Source organism: Peromyscus eremicus, chromosome 8a, assembly GCF_949786415.1.
Source record: "Peromyscus eremicus chromosome 8a, PerEre_H2_v1, whole genome shotgun sequence".
Taxonomy (NCBI): Eukaryota; Metazoa; Chordata; class Mammalia; order Rodentia; family Cricetidae; genus Peromyscus; species Peromyscus eremicus.
In genome coordinates, this window is record NC_081423.1 from 85,465,186 (window position 1) to 85,479,344 (window position 14,159).

General features: G+C 48.8%; 1 protein-coding gene across 1 annotated transcript in view; it reads right to left on the reverse strand.

Annotated features, from left to right (window-relative positions):
- Map3k14 (mitogen-activated protein kinase kinase kinase 14) overlaps positions 1-14,159 on the reverse strand; it is a 47,536-nt gene that overhangs the window by 1,867 nt on the left and 31,510 nt on the right. Inside the window, exons 7-14 of the mRNA XM_059271921.1 lie at positions 9,648-9,777; positions 9,307-9,438; positions 8,692-8,796; positions 3,848-4,011; positions 3,324-3,474; positions 1,565-1,915; positions 1,232-1,338; positions 757-901 (exon numbers count right to left, since the gene is read on the reverse strand). Of these exons, the coding sequence (XP_059127904.1) occupies positions 757-901; positions 1,232-1,338; positions 1,565-1,915; positions 3,324-3,474; positions 3,848-4,011; positions 8,692-8,796; positions 9,307-9,438; positions 9,648-9,777 (1,285 nt within the window). The remainder of the gene's footprint in view (positions 1-756; positions 902-1,231; positions 1,339-1,564; positions 1,916-3,323; positions 3,475-3,847; positions 4,012-8,691; positions 8,797-9,306; positions 9,439-9,647; positions 9,778-14,159) is intronic.

Genomic DNA, 14,159 nt, shown 5'->3' on the forward strand with positions numbered 1-14,159 from the left:
AGAGACAAGTTAGGGTACCCATCTCGACTCAGTAAAGGTTTGACTTAAATAATGCCACCCTCACCTCACACTGTCATTTCTGATGAATTGTGAGCATTGGTGCCTTTGAGTCATATCATCCCAATTTTAGTGCAGACAGGAAGCAAGCTTGTCATGCTCCCATTCTCCTCAACATTCTTAAATTAGACTGCAGGCAACGTGAGAATCTCTGAGCTGAAGTGCTTTGCCATGGCCCTGGGGCCTGACAGTGAGTCACACTGGCCCTGGGGAGCGCCTGGGGAGTGCTAGGACCTATGAACTGATAAAGCCCACCTCTAACAGAACAGTGCACCCAAGCTTGAAAGTGGACATTTATGTGTCTCCTCATCTTCTAACTTCAGACCCCCGGAGACGATGCCGACCAACTCACTGCTGACTTCGTGGGCATTCTCCTTCCTTCCCCATCAGCAGGCACTTAGCTACTCAGCTTCTGGCCCTAGCCCAGGAGGGCCATTTTCCTCCCCATACTATGGGGCTTCCGCACCTCTACTGGTAGCCAGTGGGGGAACATGGCTCTCCCCTCATTATCTGGAAAGCTTTGTGGGTGGTCAGGGCTTTTGGTCTAAACCCAACTTTCCAGGCAAAGACGTGAGGTTCTGGGTGGCAGACACCTTCCTCCCTGACCCCTCTGTAACGGGGAGAAGCCAATGAACTCTCTCCACCCCTTCCAGGTCTTTGGCACGAGTGGGCTGGCCAGAGGGGAGAAGTGGACCGTACCATTGAAGTAGCTCGGGGTGTCCGTGGGCCGCCCCCGGGCCAGCACCATGTTGCAGCTGGAACTTCTTGCCTCTGCCTGGCTGCTCCAGGAGTGCACGCCGGAACTCAGGGTGTCACGTGAGCTCTGAGAGGCCTTTGATGGGTTCTGAACACAAGAGCAGGCACAGACTCAGCCCTGTGCTCAGGAAACTGTCTCTGGCCTTGGTTTCCTTTGGGACAGGAGGACCTGGGCCTCTCCTAGGGTCAGGACCTGCCTGTCCTAGGCTAGATGGGGAAGTTGCATTTCTGTGTGGGACCAAAGCTACCCCCCAGTTTCCCTACTAACTAAAGCTTTTCCTGACTCCTAGGCGTGTTGAAGGCCTACTGTCTTGGTTTGGGGAGCAAAGACCCCTCCAAGAAAGGAGGGGTGACCTCATTGCCCCTCCTCTACCTACCGCTTGCACAGAGGCCATGCCCAAGCTGCTCAGCAGCTCACCTTTTCGCTGTCCTCCGACAGTGAGAGGCTGTCGATGCTGAGGCAAGAGAGAATCTGTTCCTGTTCCTCCAGAGAAAAGGGCTGTGACAGGCTGTTGAGAAACAGTTCTGCAGGAGGAAAGAGGAAGACGGCCGTGAAGGGCTGGAAAAGCTGAAGTGGCTAGGTTCCCAGCATTCCTCCTGCACAACCTGCAGGAGCCGGCCTGCTGGGAACAGGGTGGAAAAAAGGCTGGGAACAACAGCAACAAAAACCCTGTGCGTGCGTGCATGTGCATGTGCGTGCATGCATGTGCGTGTGCGTGCGTGCGAGCATGGCTAGAGCCAAAAGCCGTACCTATCTCCAGCTGTTGCAGCTCCAGCTCTGGAAAGGTTGCCCTCCGGTCTGGGACGCTGGAGCCCTTGGCAGGGGCTGGGTCCAGGGAGGACAGAGGCAAGGGTTCCCATGTGCCGGACTCCTCCTTGCTCAGGTTCAGGGCTGGAGCTCTGTTCTGTTCTGGTGGTTCTGGTGGCAGAGGAGGCCGAGGCTCAGAGGCCCCATCTGTGCTGGCCTTGGATGGTGTGCTGGCCTTGGCTGGTGGGTTCTCCCTTGGTGGGGTGTGCAGGGTCTGGTGGCAGGTGGCTTGGTCTGGAGGTAGAGGTCTTGGTTCTTTATATTCTCCTTTCCAAGGGCTTTTCAGACCTCCCACTGTAAGGGAGAAGGCACCAGAAGTGAGGCAGAAGTGTGCAGGTATACAGACACCAGCCCAGGCAAGAATGGCCCATCAGTTAAAAAGAATTAAATTATGGCCGGGCGGTGGTGGCGCACGCCTTTAATCCCAGCACTCGGGAGGCAGAGCCAGGTGGATCTCTGTGAGTTCGAGGCCAGCCTGGACTACCAAGTGAGTTCCAGGAAAAGGCGCAAAGCTACACAGAGAAACCCTGTCTCGAAAAACCAAAAAGAATTAAATTATGTGTGTATGTATGTGTTGATTATGTGAGTGCAGTGCCCACCAAGTCCAGAAGAGGGCATCATATGCCCTGAAGTTGCAGCCATCATGTGGTTGCTGGGAATTGAACTCAGGACCTCAGAAAGAGCAGCCAGTGCGCTTAACCTCGGAGCCATCTCTCCAGCCCCCTTATTTTATTTTATTTTATTTTATTTTATTTTATTTTTATTTTATTTTATTTTATTTTTGGTTTTTCGAGACAGGGTTTCTCTGTGTAGCTTTGCGCCTTTCCTGGAACTCACTTGGTAACCTAGGCTGGCCTCGAACTCACAGAGATCCGCCTGGCTCTGCCTCCCGAGTGCTGGAATTAAAGGCGTGCGCCACCACCGCCCGGCTATTTTATTTTTTTTTAAGACAATATCTCACTCTATATCTCAGGCCTCAAAGTCCAATAATCCTCTTTGCTTCTGTCTCCTAGGTGCTGGGATTCCAGGCATGAGTCATCACACCCAGCTTAAAATGTGTGCTGCTTTCATTATTGATTTTTAACTTGCAATAGAGCTCTTAGGCTCCAAGCCTCCTCTGAGGGGTTCTACTGTTCACTTAGCACTCACTGCCTACAGCGTTCAGATCAGTTCCTGATACTCTGAATACTTAGTGCTGGGCGATGGCTCATTCCACCCTCCCTTGAGGGACTCCGAATCACGCCCAACTCCCTCTAACAACAGGGCTGTAGTGCACCAGGAGCGGAGGGAGGGGTTGGGTCCTGGGTGTGCTAAGGTCTGCCTGAGTGCTAACAGGTACCCTCCAGCATGGCTGCAGCCCCGTCTATGCCCTCCCAGTGTCCAGGAGTCTTGCTACCCCACAGTCCCACCAGCACTTGGTGCTACCAACTTTCTGGTTCTTTATGGCTGAGTAGCTATTGGATGTGTGTGGTTCTAATTCGCACTGAGTCACTGTTCCATGTCATACAGTCCCTCTTCCTCCGTCTCTCAAGTCTGACACCGGCCTCAAGCACAGGGACTCACTGCCTCAATCTTCCCAGCACTGGAGGGAAGATGGGAGACCGAGGCTCTGAGGCGCTGTTTCTCTCATTTTTGACAGTCTCGGTCCTGACCTTCCCTCTGCCCACGGCTTGCCATCCGCCCAGGCAGACAAGGTCCTTACCTTGCTGTAACGCCTGGCCCACCTTCCCCCGAAGCTCCATAGCAGAGGCTCGGTGGACAGGCTCTTTCCTCAGCCCCTCTTGGATGGCCTGGGCTGTGAGGGGTGCGCAAGAAGGAGGAATCTCCCTCACAGGTGGAGGCTCGCTGGCAATCTGGAGGCCAAAACGCAACATGCAAGACCTGTTTCCTTATTCCCACTAGCAGCCTTACTCTTTACTGCCCACCAATCCTATGCTAGCTTGGAGATCTACCCCAAGAAGGGAGAGGGTTGGGCCACAGTCGGTGGGGAGAGTCTCCCTAGAAAAGGGAGACACGGATCCAAATAGGGCAGGACAGAGCCTGGCAAGAGACTCCATGTCTTCCAGGACTAGTCTAAAGGAGCTGGTGGAAGTAGCCCAGGGGACAGGCAGAAGACACCTTCCATTATTCATATCTGCCATGGAAGAACAACCCTCACAAGCCTGCGGCCTAGATCCACGGCCCTGCTGGCCCTCCCCTCACAGCTGTTTTGTGGCAACCACTGACCTTGAGACAGAGTGGGCCTCGGAAGTACTGAGTCCAGGGGTGGCAGCCATTGAGCATGTGGAGCATCATGCAACAGCTGCTCCAGATGTCCACCTTGGCATCGCAGGGCTTCCCCATCACCACTTCTGGGGCCATGTGGGTCTCTGTACCAGGAATGTAGTCCCCTGAGAAAGCAGCACCAGAGACAGAATCATTACGTATGAATTCAGTGGCCACAATACTTAATTCCTGGGTTACCCCAGGTGAAGTACTTTAAATGAAAAGTAATTACATTATTATTGTGTGGATGTGTGCACACGCGTATGTGCCATGACACACATGTGGAGTTCAGAGAAGAACTGTGTGGAGTCGGCTCTCTCCTTCCACCTTTACACAGGTTCTGGGGACAAACTCAGGTCACCAAATTTGCGGCAAGTACCTTTACCTGCTGAGCCATCTCACTGGGCCATGGTTTTGCTTTTTTGTTTGTTTTGAGACAGAGTGTCTCTAGTGGAACTTGCTATATAGACCAGGCTGGCCTTGAACTCACAGAGATCTACCTGCCTCTGTCTCCCGAGTGCTGAGATTAAAAGTGTGCCCAACTATGCCTGGACATTTTTTTTGAAACAGAGTCTTACTCTATAGCCGAGGTTAGTCTTGAACTCACAGCAACCCTTCTACTTCATCCTCTCAAGTGTTAGGATTACAGGCATGAGCCACTATGTTTACCTTGGCTGCATTTTTTTTTTTCATAATTAATGGTTTAGGAACGTCACAGCAATAACGCATACACAAATAAAAACCACAAATCAAAACAAACAAGGTAAATAAACAAAACTCCAACGTGCTCCATAACAAAACCCAGGAAATTCATAACCACAAAAGCATATAATTATAAAACAGTCAAAGAGGGGCTGGAGAGATGGCTCAGAGGTTAAGAGCACTGGCTGCTCTTCCAGAGGTCCTGAGTTCAGTTCCCAGCAACCACATGGTGGCTCACAACCATCTGTAATAATAAGATCTGGTGCCCTCTTCTGGCAGGCAGGCAAACTTGCAGGCAGAACACTATATACATAATAAATAAATGAATCTTAAAAAAACAAAACAAAAGTCAACAGCAGCCAGCATATATAGTTAAGTGGATATCAACTTTTTTTCCTTCCAATTTTCAAGATTGAATCCAGTGCCTTATGCATGTTTGGCAAGGACTTTACCATTGAGCAATAGCCTGCCCTCTTTGCACTATTTTGAGATGGGGTCTCTAAATTGTCAAAGCTGGCCTTGAACTTGCAATTCTTCTGCCTCAGCTTCCTAAGTACCTGGGATTACAGGCTTGGCTAACAGTGTTTTACTATTATTATTATTTTAGACAGGATTTCACTATGCAGTCATGGCTGTGCTGGAACTCACTTTGTAGACCAGGCTGACTTTGAACTCAGAGAGATCTGACTGCCTCTGCTTTCTGAGTGCTGGGATTAAAAGTGTGTGCAACCATGCTTGGCCTAACAGTATTTGTATAATGGTGCTTTGGACTTGACATTTTTGCTCAGTATTCTTGAAGAAAAAAAACAAAAACAAACAGTGGAAAGGATGTTATTTTTGTAATGGATTATCAAAAGACTCACTAATGTCATTTTAAGATAAACGTTTAATTTAGACCACCAGAATCACCCACACAGCCCTTTCATATCACACTACCCATGCTGGACACAGGCTGAGTGTCCTTATCCAAAGCAAGAGGGCAGAAGTAGTCTGGTTTTCATTTTTTAAAATCTAAGAATATTTCCAATATGCAATGGGCAGGCAGTCTTGGAGATGGGACTCAAACCTTGTATGACAATGATATGGGATATGGCCTTCTCCACACGATACTGTCAGTGTGCCTGAGTCCGACTGCAACTTGAGAGTAATTTTGGATAGGGATGCTCAGACTTCTGATAGATTCTTTTCCCTTTGGTCAAAACAGAACCATTTGGGGGCTGGAGAGATGGCTCAGCAAAGAGCACTGATTACTCTGCCAGAGGTCTGTTGTGAGATATTTTGTGTTCTGACAAAGCTTGCCTGGAGATCAGAGGGCGGAGCTAGCCACTAGTTAACCACAGAGGCTGGGTGATGGTGGCTCACACCTTTAATCCCAGCACTCAGAAGGTGGAGACAGGAATTGATAAGGTGGGGCAGAGATAGGATCTCGGCCTTTCGGTCAGAGGACCTGGAGAGGTAAGAAGTCACTGGTATCTGCTCCTCTGCTTCTCTGATCTTTTAGTTTTTTACCCCAATATCTGACTCTTAGTTTTTATTGATAAGACTAATTAGGTTCATACTTCAGCTGGCACCCAATGTGGGACATGAATTCATGAAAATTCACTTTTCAGCCATGGGCACAGGCCAGAGCTGCATGTGGGGCTCCTGCCAGAGTCACTGCCCAGACTCTACGGTTAACTAGTGGCTAGCTCCACCTCTGATTTCCAGCCAAGCTTTATTTGTCAGAACACAAAGTATCACACAATAGAGGACCAAGTTCTGTTCCCAGTACCCACATCAGGAGGCTCACAACTGCCTAGAACTCCAGTTCCTGGGGATCTAATGCCTTCTTCTGGCTTTCAAGGACACCTGCATACACATTTGCATACACATACATTAAAAATAAAGCAAAAAAATATAGAACTTTTTTTCTTTTTAAATGAACCTTATATTCAATACTCTTAAGTGGAAAAAACAGGTTACAGAATTGAATTACAATGGCTTTAAGGAGGCATGAAAAAACTTATGGAATTATGTAAATTATTCATGGTTTTCTCTTTGGAGAAGAGGACTAGGTAAGAATGCTTCCTTTTCCTTCTTTTATAATAAATATTTTACAATAGGCATGGATTATTTTTACAGCTAGACTGCAGGGTATGAGACACTGGACTATTCACAATAACCAAGACAAGGAACCAGCCTACATACTTGTCAACAGATGATGGACAGAGAACGTGGTGCATGTGCACAGTGGAGTTTTACAGAAATAGAAGAAATCTTATCATTGGCATGAAAATGGATGGAACTGGACAGCGTCATGTTAAGCAAAATAAGTCAGACCCAGGAAGACGAGAATCACATGTTTACATCACATGCAGACCTATATATAAATACACACACACACACACACACACACACACACACACACACACACACTGATAGGGTCTCATAAGCTCAAGACTGCCTAGAACTTGACATGTAGCTGAGGATGACTTTGAACTATTGACCCTCCTGTCTCGGTGTATAAGTTTTCTGGGATTACAGGTACATGCCATGATGCCCAGTTTACAGAATGCTGGGAAGCCAAGACTTCACGCATGCTAGGTGAGCATTCTACCCACTATGCTATATCCCAGCCTCGGAATCTAGATTTAAATATAAATAATGTGTTTGTGACATGAAAACAGAAGGTATTGCTGAGCTGGGTATGGTGGTGCACGCCTTTAGTCCTAGCACATGTGGGAGTCAGAGGCAGGAGGATCTCTCTGAATTTGAGGCCAACCTGGTCTACAGAGAGAGCTCCAGAGCTATGGTGTAACCTTCTTTCAAAAACAAGGGTGGCTGGAGGCAGGCAACAATTCATGAAAGGGGAGAGAAAGCCCAGAGGGAAGAAGGGGGCAAACAGACAGAGTGAGACATGCTTTCCCTCATACGTGGGATCTACATTAACTAAACATATGTACACATATAAGTGACAGAGAGGAGGGAGGGGCTGGAGAGATGACTCAGTGGTTAAGAGGTTCCAAAAGACCCAGGTTCAATCGTCAGCACCCACATGGTGGCTCACAACTGTAACTCCAGTTCCAGGGGTCCTGGTGTCCTCTTCTGGCCTCCATGGGCATCAAGCACACACGTGGTGCACAGACATACATGCAGGTAAAATGTTCATGTTAAAAAAAGAAAGCAGGGGGGCTAGAGAGATGGCTCAGTGGTTAAGGGCACTGCTTGCTCATCCAGAGGACCCAGGACCCACATGGCAGCTCACAACTGTCTGAACTCCAAGATCTGACATCCTCAAACCAACATATGCAGGCAAAACACCAATGCGCGTAAAATAAAAACAAATTATTAAAAAAAAAAAAGAAGGGAGACTGGGGGCACGTAGGGGACCAGTGAGAGGAGGGGAGGAAGGATAAAGATTAGAGGTGTAAATAAGAGCAAGATAAAGTCACACACACACACACACACACACACACACACACACACACACACGTACATACATATGAAAATGCCGTAATGATAATCGTATGTTTACACACATGATAAAGAAGAAGGTAGAGCATAGGCCTGTAATTTTAACACTCAATAGGCTGAGGCAGAAGGACTGTGTGTTTGAGGCCACCCTGGAGCACACAGTGAGATCATGTCTCAAAACAAAGCAAAACACAAAAAACCAAAACAAAACAACACAAAAATCAACAATAAACTCCACATACAAAAAGAAAGTGAAAAATATGAGTCTTAGCTGGGTATGGTGGCACATGCCTTTAATCCCAGCACTCAGGAGGCAGAGGCAGGCGGATCTCTGTGAGTTCGAGGCTAGCCTGGGCTACAGAGTGAGTTCTAGGCAAGCCAGGACTACAAAGCCTGGCCCTACAGTAGAGTCCAGGGTCCTTTGGGCCTTGCTGTGTACGGTCACATGGTCAGGGAGTGTCTGACATCTATTGCTGGATTTATGCACAACCAGAACTGTGATAACCCAGGGTGGTGGTGGGGCTGAATTCTACTTGGGGACATTAGGTGACCACAGCATTTATCCCCACATGGAAGGCACAGTGGTACAAAGCTAATGTTGAGTGATGGCTACTGGCTATTGTGATCGTGAGCAGAGAATGGGGCCTTACCTGTGAGCAAGGATTTTCCTAGGCCGTCAGGTTGTAGGCACAAGGCATGGCCAAAGTCGCAGAGGGCGGCTCGGCTTCCGTCACTGGACAGCAGCACGTTGTCAGCTGCAGGCAGCACCCAGCACGAGGGAAGAAGGGGAACAGGTGAGTCACGAGGCTCCAGGCCCCAGCCCGCCCGGCCTGGCCTGACCGGGCCTCTAGTCAGGCAACTTTCTGGCCAGTCCTACCCAGCAGCTGCTGCTTCTCATTAGTCTAGTTAGTCATGGAGAGCAGGGGGGTGGGGTGGGGAGGAGGGTTTCAGCTGAGGCTAAAGGTCAGGCAGCAGGCAGGATCTGGAGGGGGTCCACCCCTACCGCACCACACTGTCCCAGAGAGTGGTCTCTTTGGCACCCTGCCCTCTCCCAGAGGTATCAGTGGTCAGGAGTTTACGCTTCAGTTCTCTGGGAACAAGCCTGCAGACGACAGTGCTGGACTGCGGGCTGGAGAACGTCATTCCCTACCCACTGCACAGCCCTGTCAGCTGACAAGTAGGCAGGCCCACAACTGGGAGGAAATCAGGCAGAAAGGCATGAAGCACAGCCTGCTGGATCAAGACCATGGTGACTGGGGCCTTACCTTTGACATCCCCATGCAGAATCCTTCGTATATGGAGGTATTCCAGCCCCTCCAGGGCCTGGCCCAAGTAGTACAGGGCTCGGTCCTCTGGCAGGCAGCCCTTCTGCTTTATGAGCTGGCCTAGCGAGCCACCTAGGAAATGAACAGCCAGTCTTTATGTGGGGCTTTCCCAGGCTTCCACACAAGCCAAGGCCAAGAGCGAAGGGCAGGTGATGTGGGAGAACCAGATGTCACAGGGCTTGGAGGTCCAACATGGACTGACTAGAGACCAAGGTCAAAGTTGGGGTTAACTCTTGGCCTTGAGTTTTGAGAGAAAAAAAAAATAGGACCCATCTACTTACCTTCTAGCAGTTCCATGAAGATGTTGACCCAAGACCCTTCTCTCACGGCTCCATAGAGAGGGACAATTCTGGGCGAGGTCAGTCCAGCACAGGCCATCAGCTCCTCTGCCCGAAACACCTCGAGCCGTACCTGAAAGACCCAGAGAACTCTGAGCAGGGCAAGTGAGGCAGGCTGGCATCTACATCCTGCTGGTACCCTTGGTATTGTATGCACAGAGGCTAATGATGCTCCTGGTAGTGATGTCCCAGGCCAAGTAGGACCAGGTAAGCCTGCTAGGCCCTTGGGGACTAAGCTGTGTACCCAGGTATACACCCCGGGTGTCAAGACACCAGTTCCACAGTGCTGACTGTAAAAAATAGTCACTCAAAAGCAAATTCTTCCAGGCTCCAGGGGTGCTGTTCACTCTCAATCTGCCAAACACATTCTTTCCCTCCGAGCTCAACTGTCTGGACAATCTCTAGGCCATGAGGCCTTGTTAATCCTCATACCCACCCTCTAGCCTCGACAGGGCTTCATTATGTATCATAGATTGGCTTGAACTCGCAATCCTGCCTCAGTTTACCAAGTGCTAGGATAAGTGCATGGCACCATGCTTGATTCTGCGAAGAGCTGCTGGGTAAGTGGTTCTCAACCTGTGGGTTGTGACCCCTTGGGGCTGAATGATCCTTTCATAGGGGTTGTCTAAGTCCATCTGTATATCAGATATTTACAATTCATAACAGTAGCAAGATTACATTTATGAAGTAGCAACGAAATTAATTTTATGGTTGGGGGTCGCCACAGCATGAGGAACAGTATTACAGGGGTGCAGCGTTGGGAAGGTCGAGGACCGCTGCAATGGATCCTCAGCACCCCTTGTAGCAATTTTGTTTTTAAAAAATTATTTATGTGTGCCCGAATGCATGTATCTGTTCTACATGCATGTAGGAGCCTGAGAGAGCAGAAGAGGATGCCAGATCCCCTGGAACTGGAGTTACGGGAGGTTGTGAGCTGCCATGTGGGTGCTGGGAACCAAACTCAAGTCCTCTGGAAGAGCAGCCAGTGCTCTTCACTGCTGAACCATCCCTCCAGTCCCCCTTGTAGCAATTTTTTTAATAACTACTTGCATTTTTTATATGTGTGTATGGTATATGTATGTTTGGGAAGGCCTAACACTGGGTGTCTATCTCCACGGTTTTCTACTTTATTGAGACAAGGTCTCTGCTGAACCTAGAACCTAGAGCTCGTTAATTCTGGCTAGGTAGCTATCCAGCTTGCTGGGGGACTTGGGTCTCGGTCTCTGAGTTCTGGAATTACAGGTGGCCACCATGCCTGTCTGGCTTTTTATGTGGGTTCTGGGGATCTGAACCCAGTCCTCACGATGCAGTTCATCCACCGAACTTCTCCCTAGCTCCAGTTATTATTTCCCAAAGGACTAAACTATCCTTGTAGATAGGCTTGCATTTATATTACCGTTTACTGTATTCATATTACTGTAGCTACTTCCCTAGCGTCTGAGTACAAGAAGGCTTCTGGGGAGGGGTTGGCCAGCATCCCTCCTATTGTGATGTGGAAGTCTGGGGTCACCTACTCCTATCTGGGGGGACCTGCAGCAGCATGGCATGGCAGGAAGCCTTAGGCCATGGACACAAGCATCTTGTGCTTAGATTCTGGCCATTGCTTCTGTCAACTGAGTCTCAAGGTGAATGGTGGGGGCCTGCTCCTGGGTGGTGTGAGGATTCACAGAGATGGGGGGGTCTCACTCCATGCTTGGTGATGAGGACACTTGGGCAGAGCTGGCTTCCCATTTCCTCTTGCCAACTCAAAGAGAACAAACAGCTTACTAAACTTGCTGGCTGCTGCGGGGCCTCCGGAGTGGCACCACCAGGGGGCGAGAGCAGTAACAGAGTAGTCTGACCGAGCGTTTGTTTCCAGACTTGCTGACTGGGCAAACAGGAGCTCTGCCCATGTGGGGTTTTTGGACTCTTGCCTATCAATGGAAAATGTCTCTCTTCTAGTTACTTAAAGTATAATATCAAGTTCAGTTAATCAGCTCACATGAACTTTGACTTTTGATTCGTGTTTCCTCTAAATGGCTGCTGAACTTGACTGAAACTAATTCACCTATGATTTCCAATGACAATGTCCCTCCCCAATCACTCCCAAAATGTGAGGTGAAGTATCCTGGGGCTCCCACAGAACCTAGAAGGGTACCACAGGACTCTGCATTAAAAGAAACAGGAATGCTCAATGCCTGTGGGCTCCTTGTTTGGGATGGCCCAGGTCCCACACTGACCACATTCCTGTTAAATCCTCAGAAAGCCAGGCATTTGGTGCTGGTGACATGGAGAGCTTTAGGGAAGGGTGGAATGCAGAGAAGAAGTGAAGATGGGATTGTCCACTCCAATTTTGATGTTTGAGAACTGTAGCGTGCTCCAGAAGGACCACTCACTAAGCACCAGGAACTCTGGAGGGAGTCTGGGTGTGGGTGTGGTGGCTCACAGGTTTGAGGCCGATCTCAGCTATGTAGTTAAGGTTTAGGTCAACTTAGGATACTCCGTCTCAACAAACAACCCCCTCCCCCCAAAAAACCCCACATATTTTTCTTTCTTCCAACTCATACGACTTGGTTTTCAATGTATGGTAAGTTTTAGGATATACCTAACCATTTAATAAATGTAAACACAGCAGATTCAGTGAAAGGTGCGTATCAAATGGCATACACCTCCAAGAAGAGGACTGAAGAAGCCGCCTGGGTACCATGAAGATCTGACCAAGAGGGACCTCAACTCACTCTCTAGAGCTGCGGTTCTCAACCTTCCTAATGCTGTGACCCCCCCCATCCCAATTAATACAGTTCATGTTGTGCTGACCCCCAACCATAATATTATTTTCACTGCTACTTTATAACTGTAATTTTGCTGTTATGAATCACAATGTAAATATCTGATATGCAGATGGTCTTAGGTGACCCCTATGCAAGGTCATTCAAACCCTCCCCAAGGGGTTATGACCCACAGGTTAAGAACCACTACTCTAGGGCTGGAGAGATGGCTCAGCGGTTAAGAGCACTGGCTGTTCTTCCAGAGGTCCTGAGTTCAATTCCCAGCAACCACATGGTGGCTCATAACCATCCGTAATGAGATCTGGTGCCCTCTTCTGGCCTGCAGGTGTATATGCAGACAGAATACTGTATACATAATAAATAAATCAAAAGAACCACTGCTCTAGAGGGTCCCAGCAATGCTGAATCATTTCCAGCACAGACCAAAGCTGATGGGATGGGAAATCTCAAAAAACAAGGTGATTCTGCAGTCTTGGTGAGCCTGAAGAAGCAGGGTACAAGGGACATCCATGTAGTCAAGTGGGGAAGCTCCCCCCTCATGGCCAGACACCACCCCAACCACTTCTCTACTCCACTTCAGTGCTCTCATGCTCAAAGAGAGTGCTGGGCTGTGCTGGGCTGTGGGTGGGAACTAACATTTAAGATTCACTAACGTACATCAGGCAATGTTCAGCACTAAGTGTTTTTATACAACAGTCTAGGAAGGGGTAGGTCATCATCCCATTTCACTGATGGGGAAGCTGAGGTCAGCACGAAGAACTCATCCAAAGTCACTGAGAACAGAGTACCACAGCCAAGATTTTGGTTGGGGAGGCCTGACCCTAGAGCTGCCAGCTGCTGTACTGCTGGATGAATTTTCCAGGCTCGGCCTTGACTCTTGGCCATATTTACATACATTCAGAAGCAATATCTCCAGGGAGACATGCAGACACCACTGACGTACTGCCAGGTACAGAAGCCACTTCACTTCGGTGCCACAGAGCCCAAGCCTGGAGACTTTCCCTTCCTCGACACTCCTTATTTTCTTTAGCACACTAAATCTGCTTTTCTGTCACTAAAAAGGGGGTCCAAGGAACTCCCCAAGTTCTGAAGATCTCAGGAATATAAACTATGGGAAAATGATTAACACAGAATGGGACACAAAGGTGCCTAAGGAATCAGGGGTCCCCCATTTTCTCATCCTCTTCCACACAGCCCCTCTTTTATCCCTGCTCTTAAACAAGGGCTCATGGCTGACGCTGCTTCCACAGTACACCACGTAAAAGCCTGGGTTTGTGAAAAACTCTAGTTTTAGGCTGGGAAGATGGCTCAGCAGGTGAAAATGCCATCAGAGCCGCATGATGACCTGGATTTGATCTCTGAAACCCACATAAAAGGCCAATGTGGTGTTGCACATCCGTGATCCCAGCACTCCCTCAGTGTGAAGGGAGAACTGGCTGGAAGCTGGAGAGGCTGGGATTATAGCTCACAGGAATGTACTTGGCTAGCAAGTGTGAGGCTCTGGTTCAATCCTGACAACACACACACCACACACACACACAACCATACACATACATAAACACACCACACACATACACACATCCCCTCTCACATACCACATATACACACACATCACACACACACAAACATATATACACACCACATACACACATACATCACATAGATACACCATACACACACCATACAC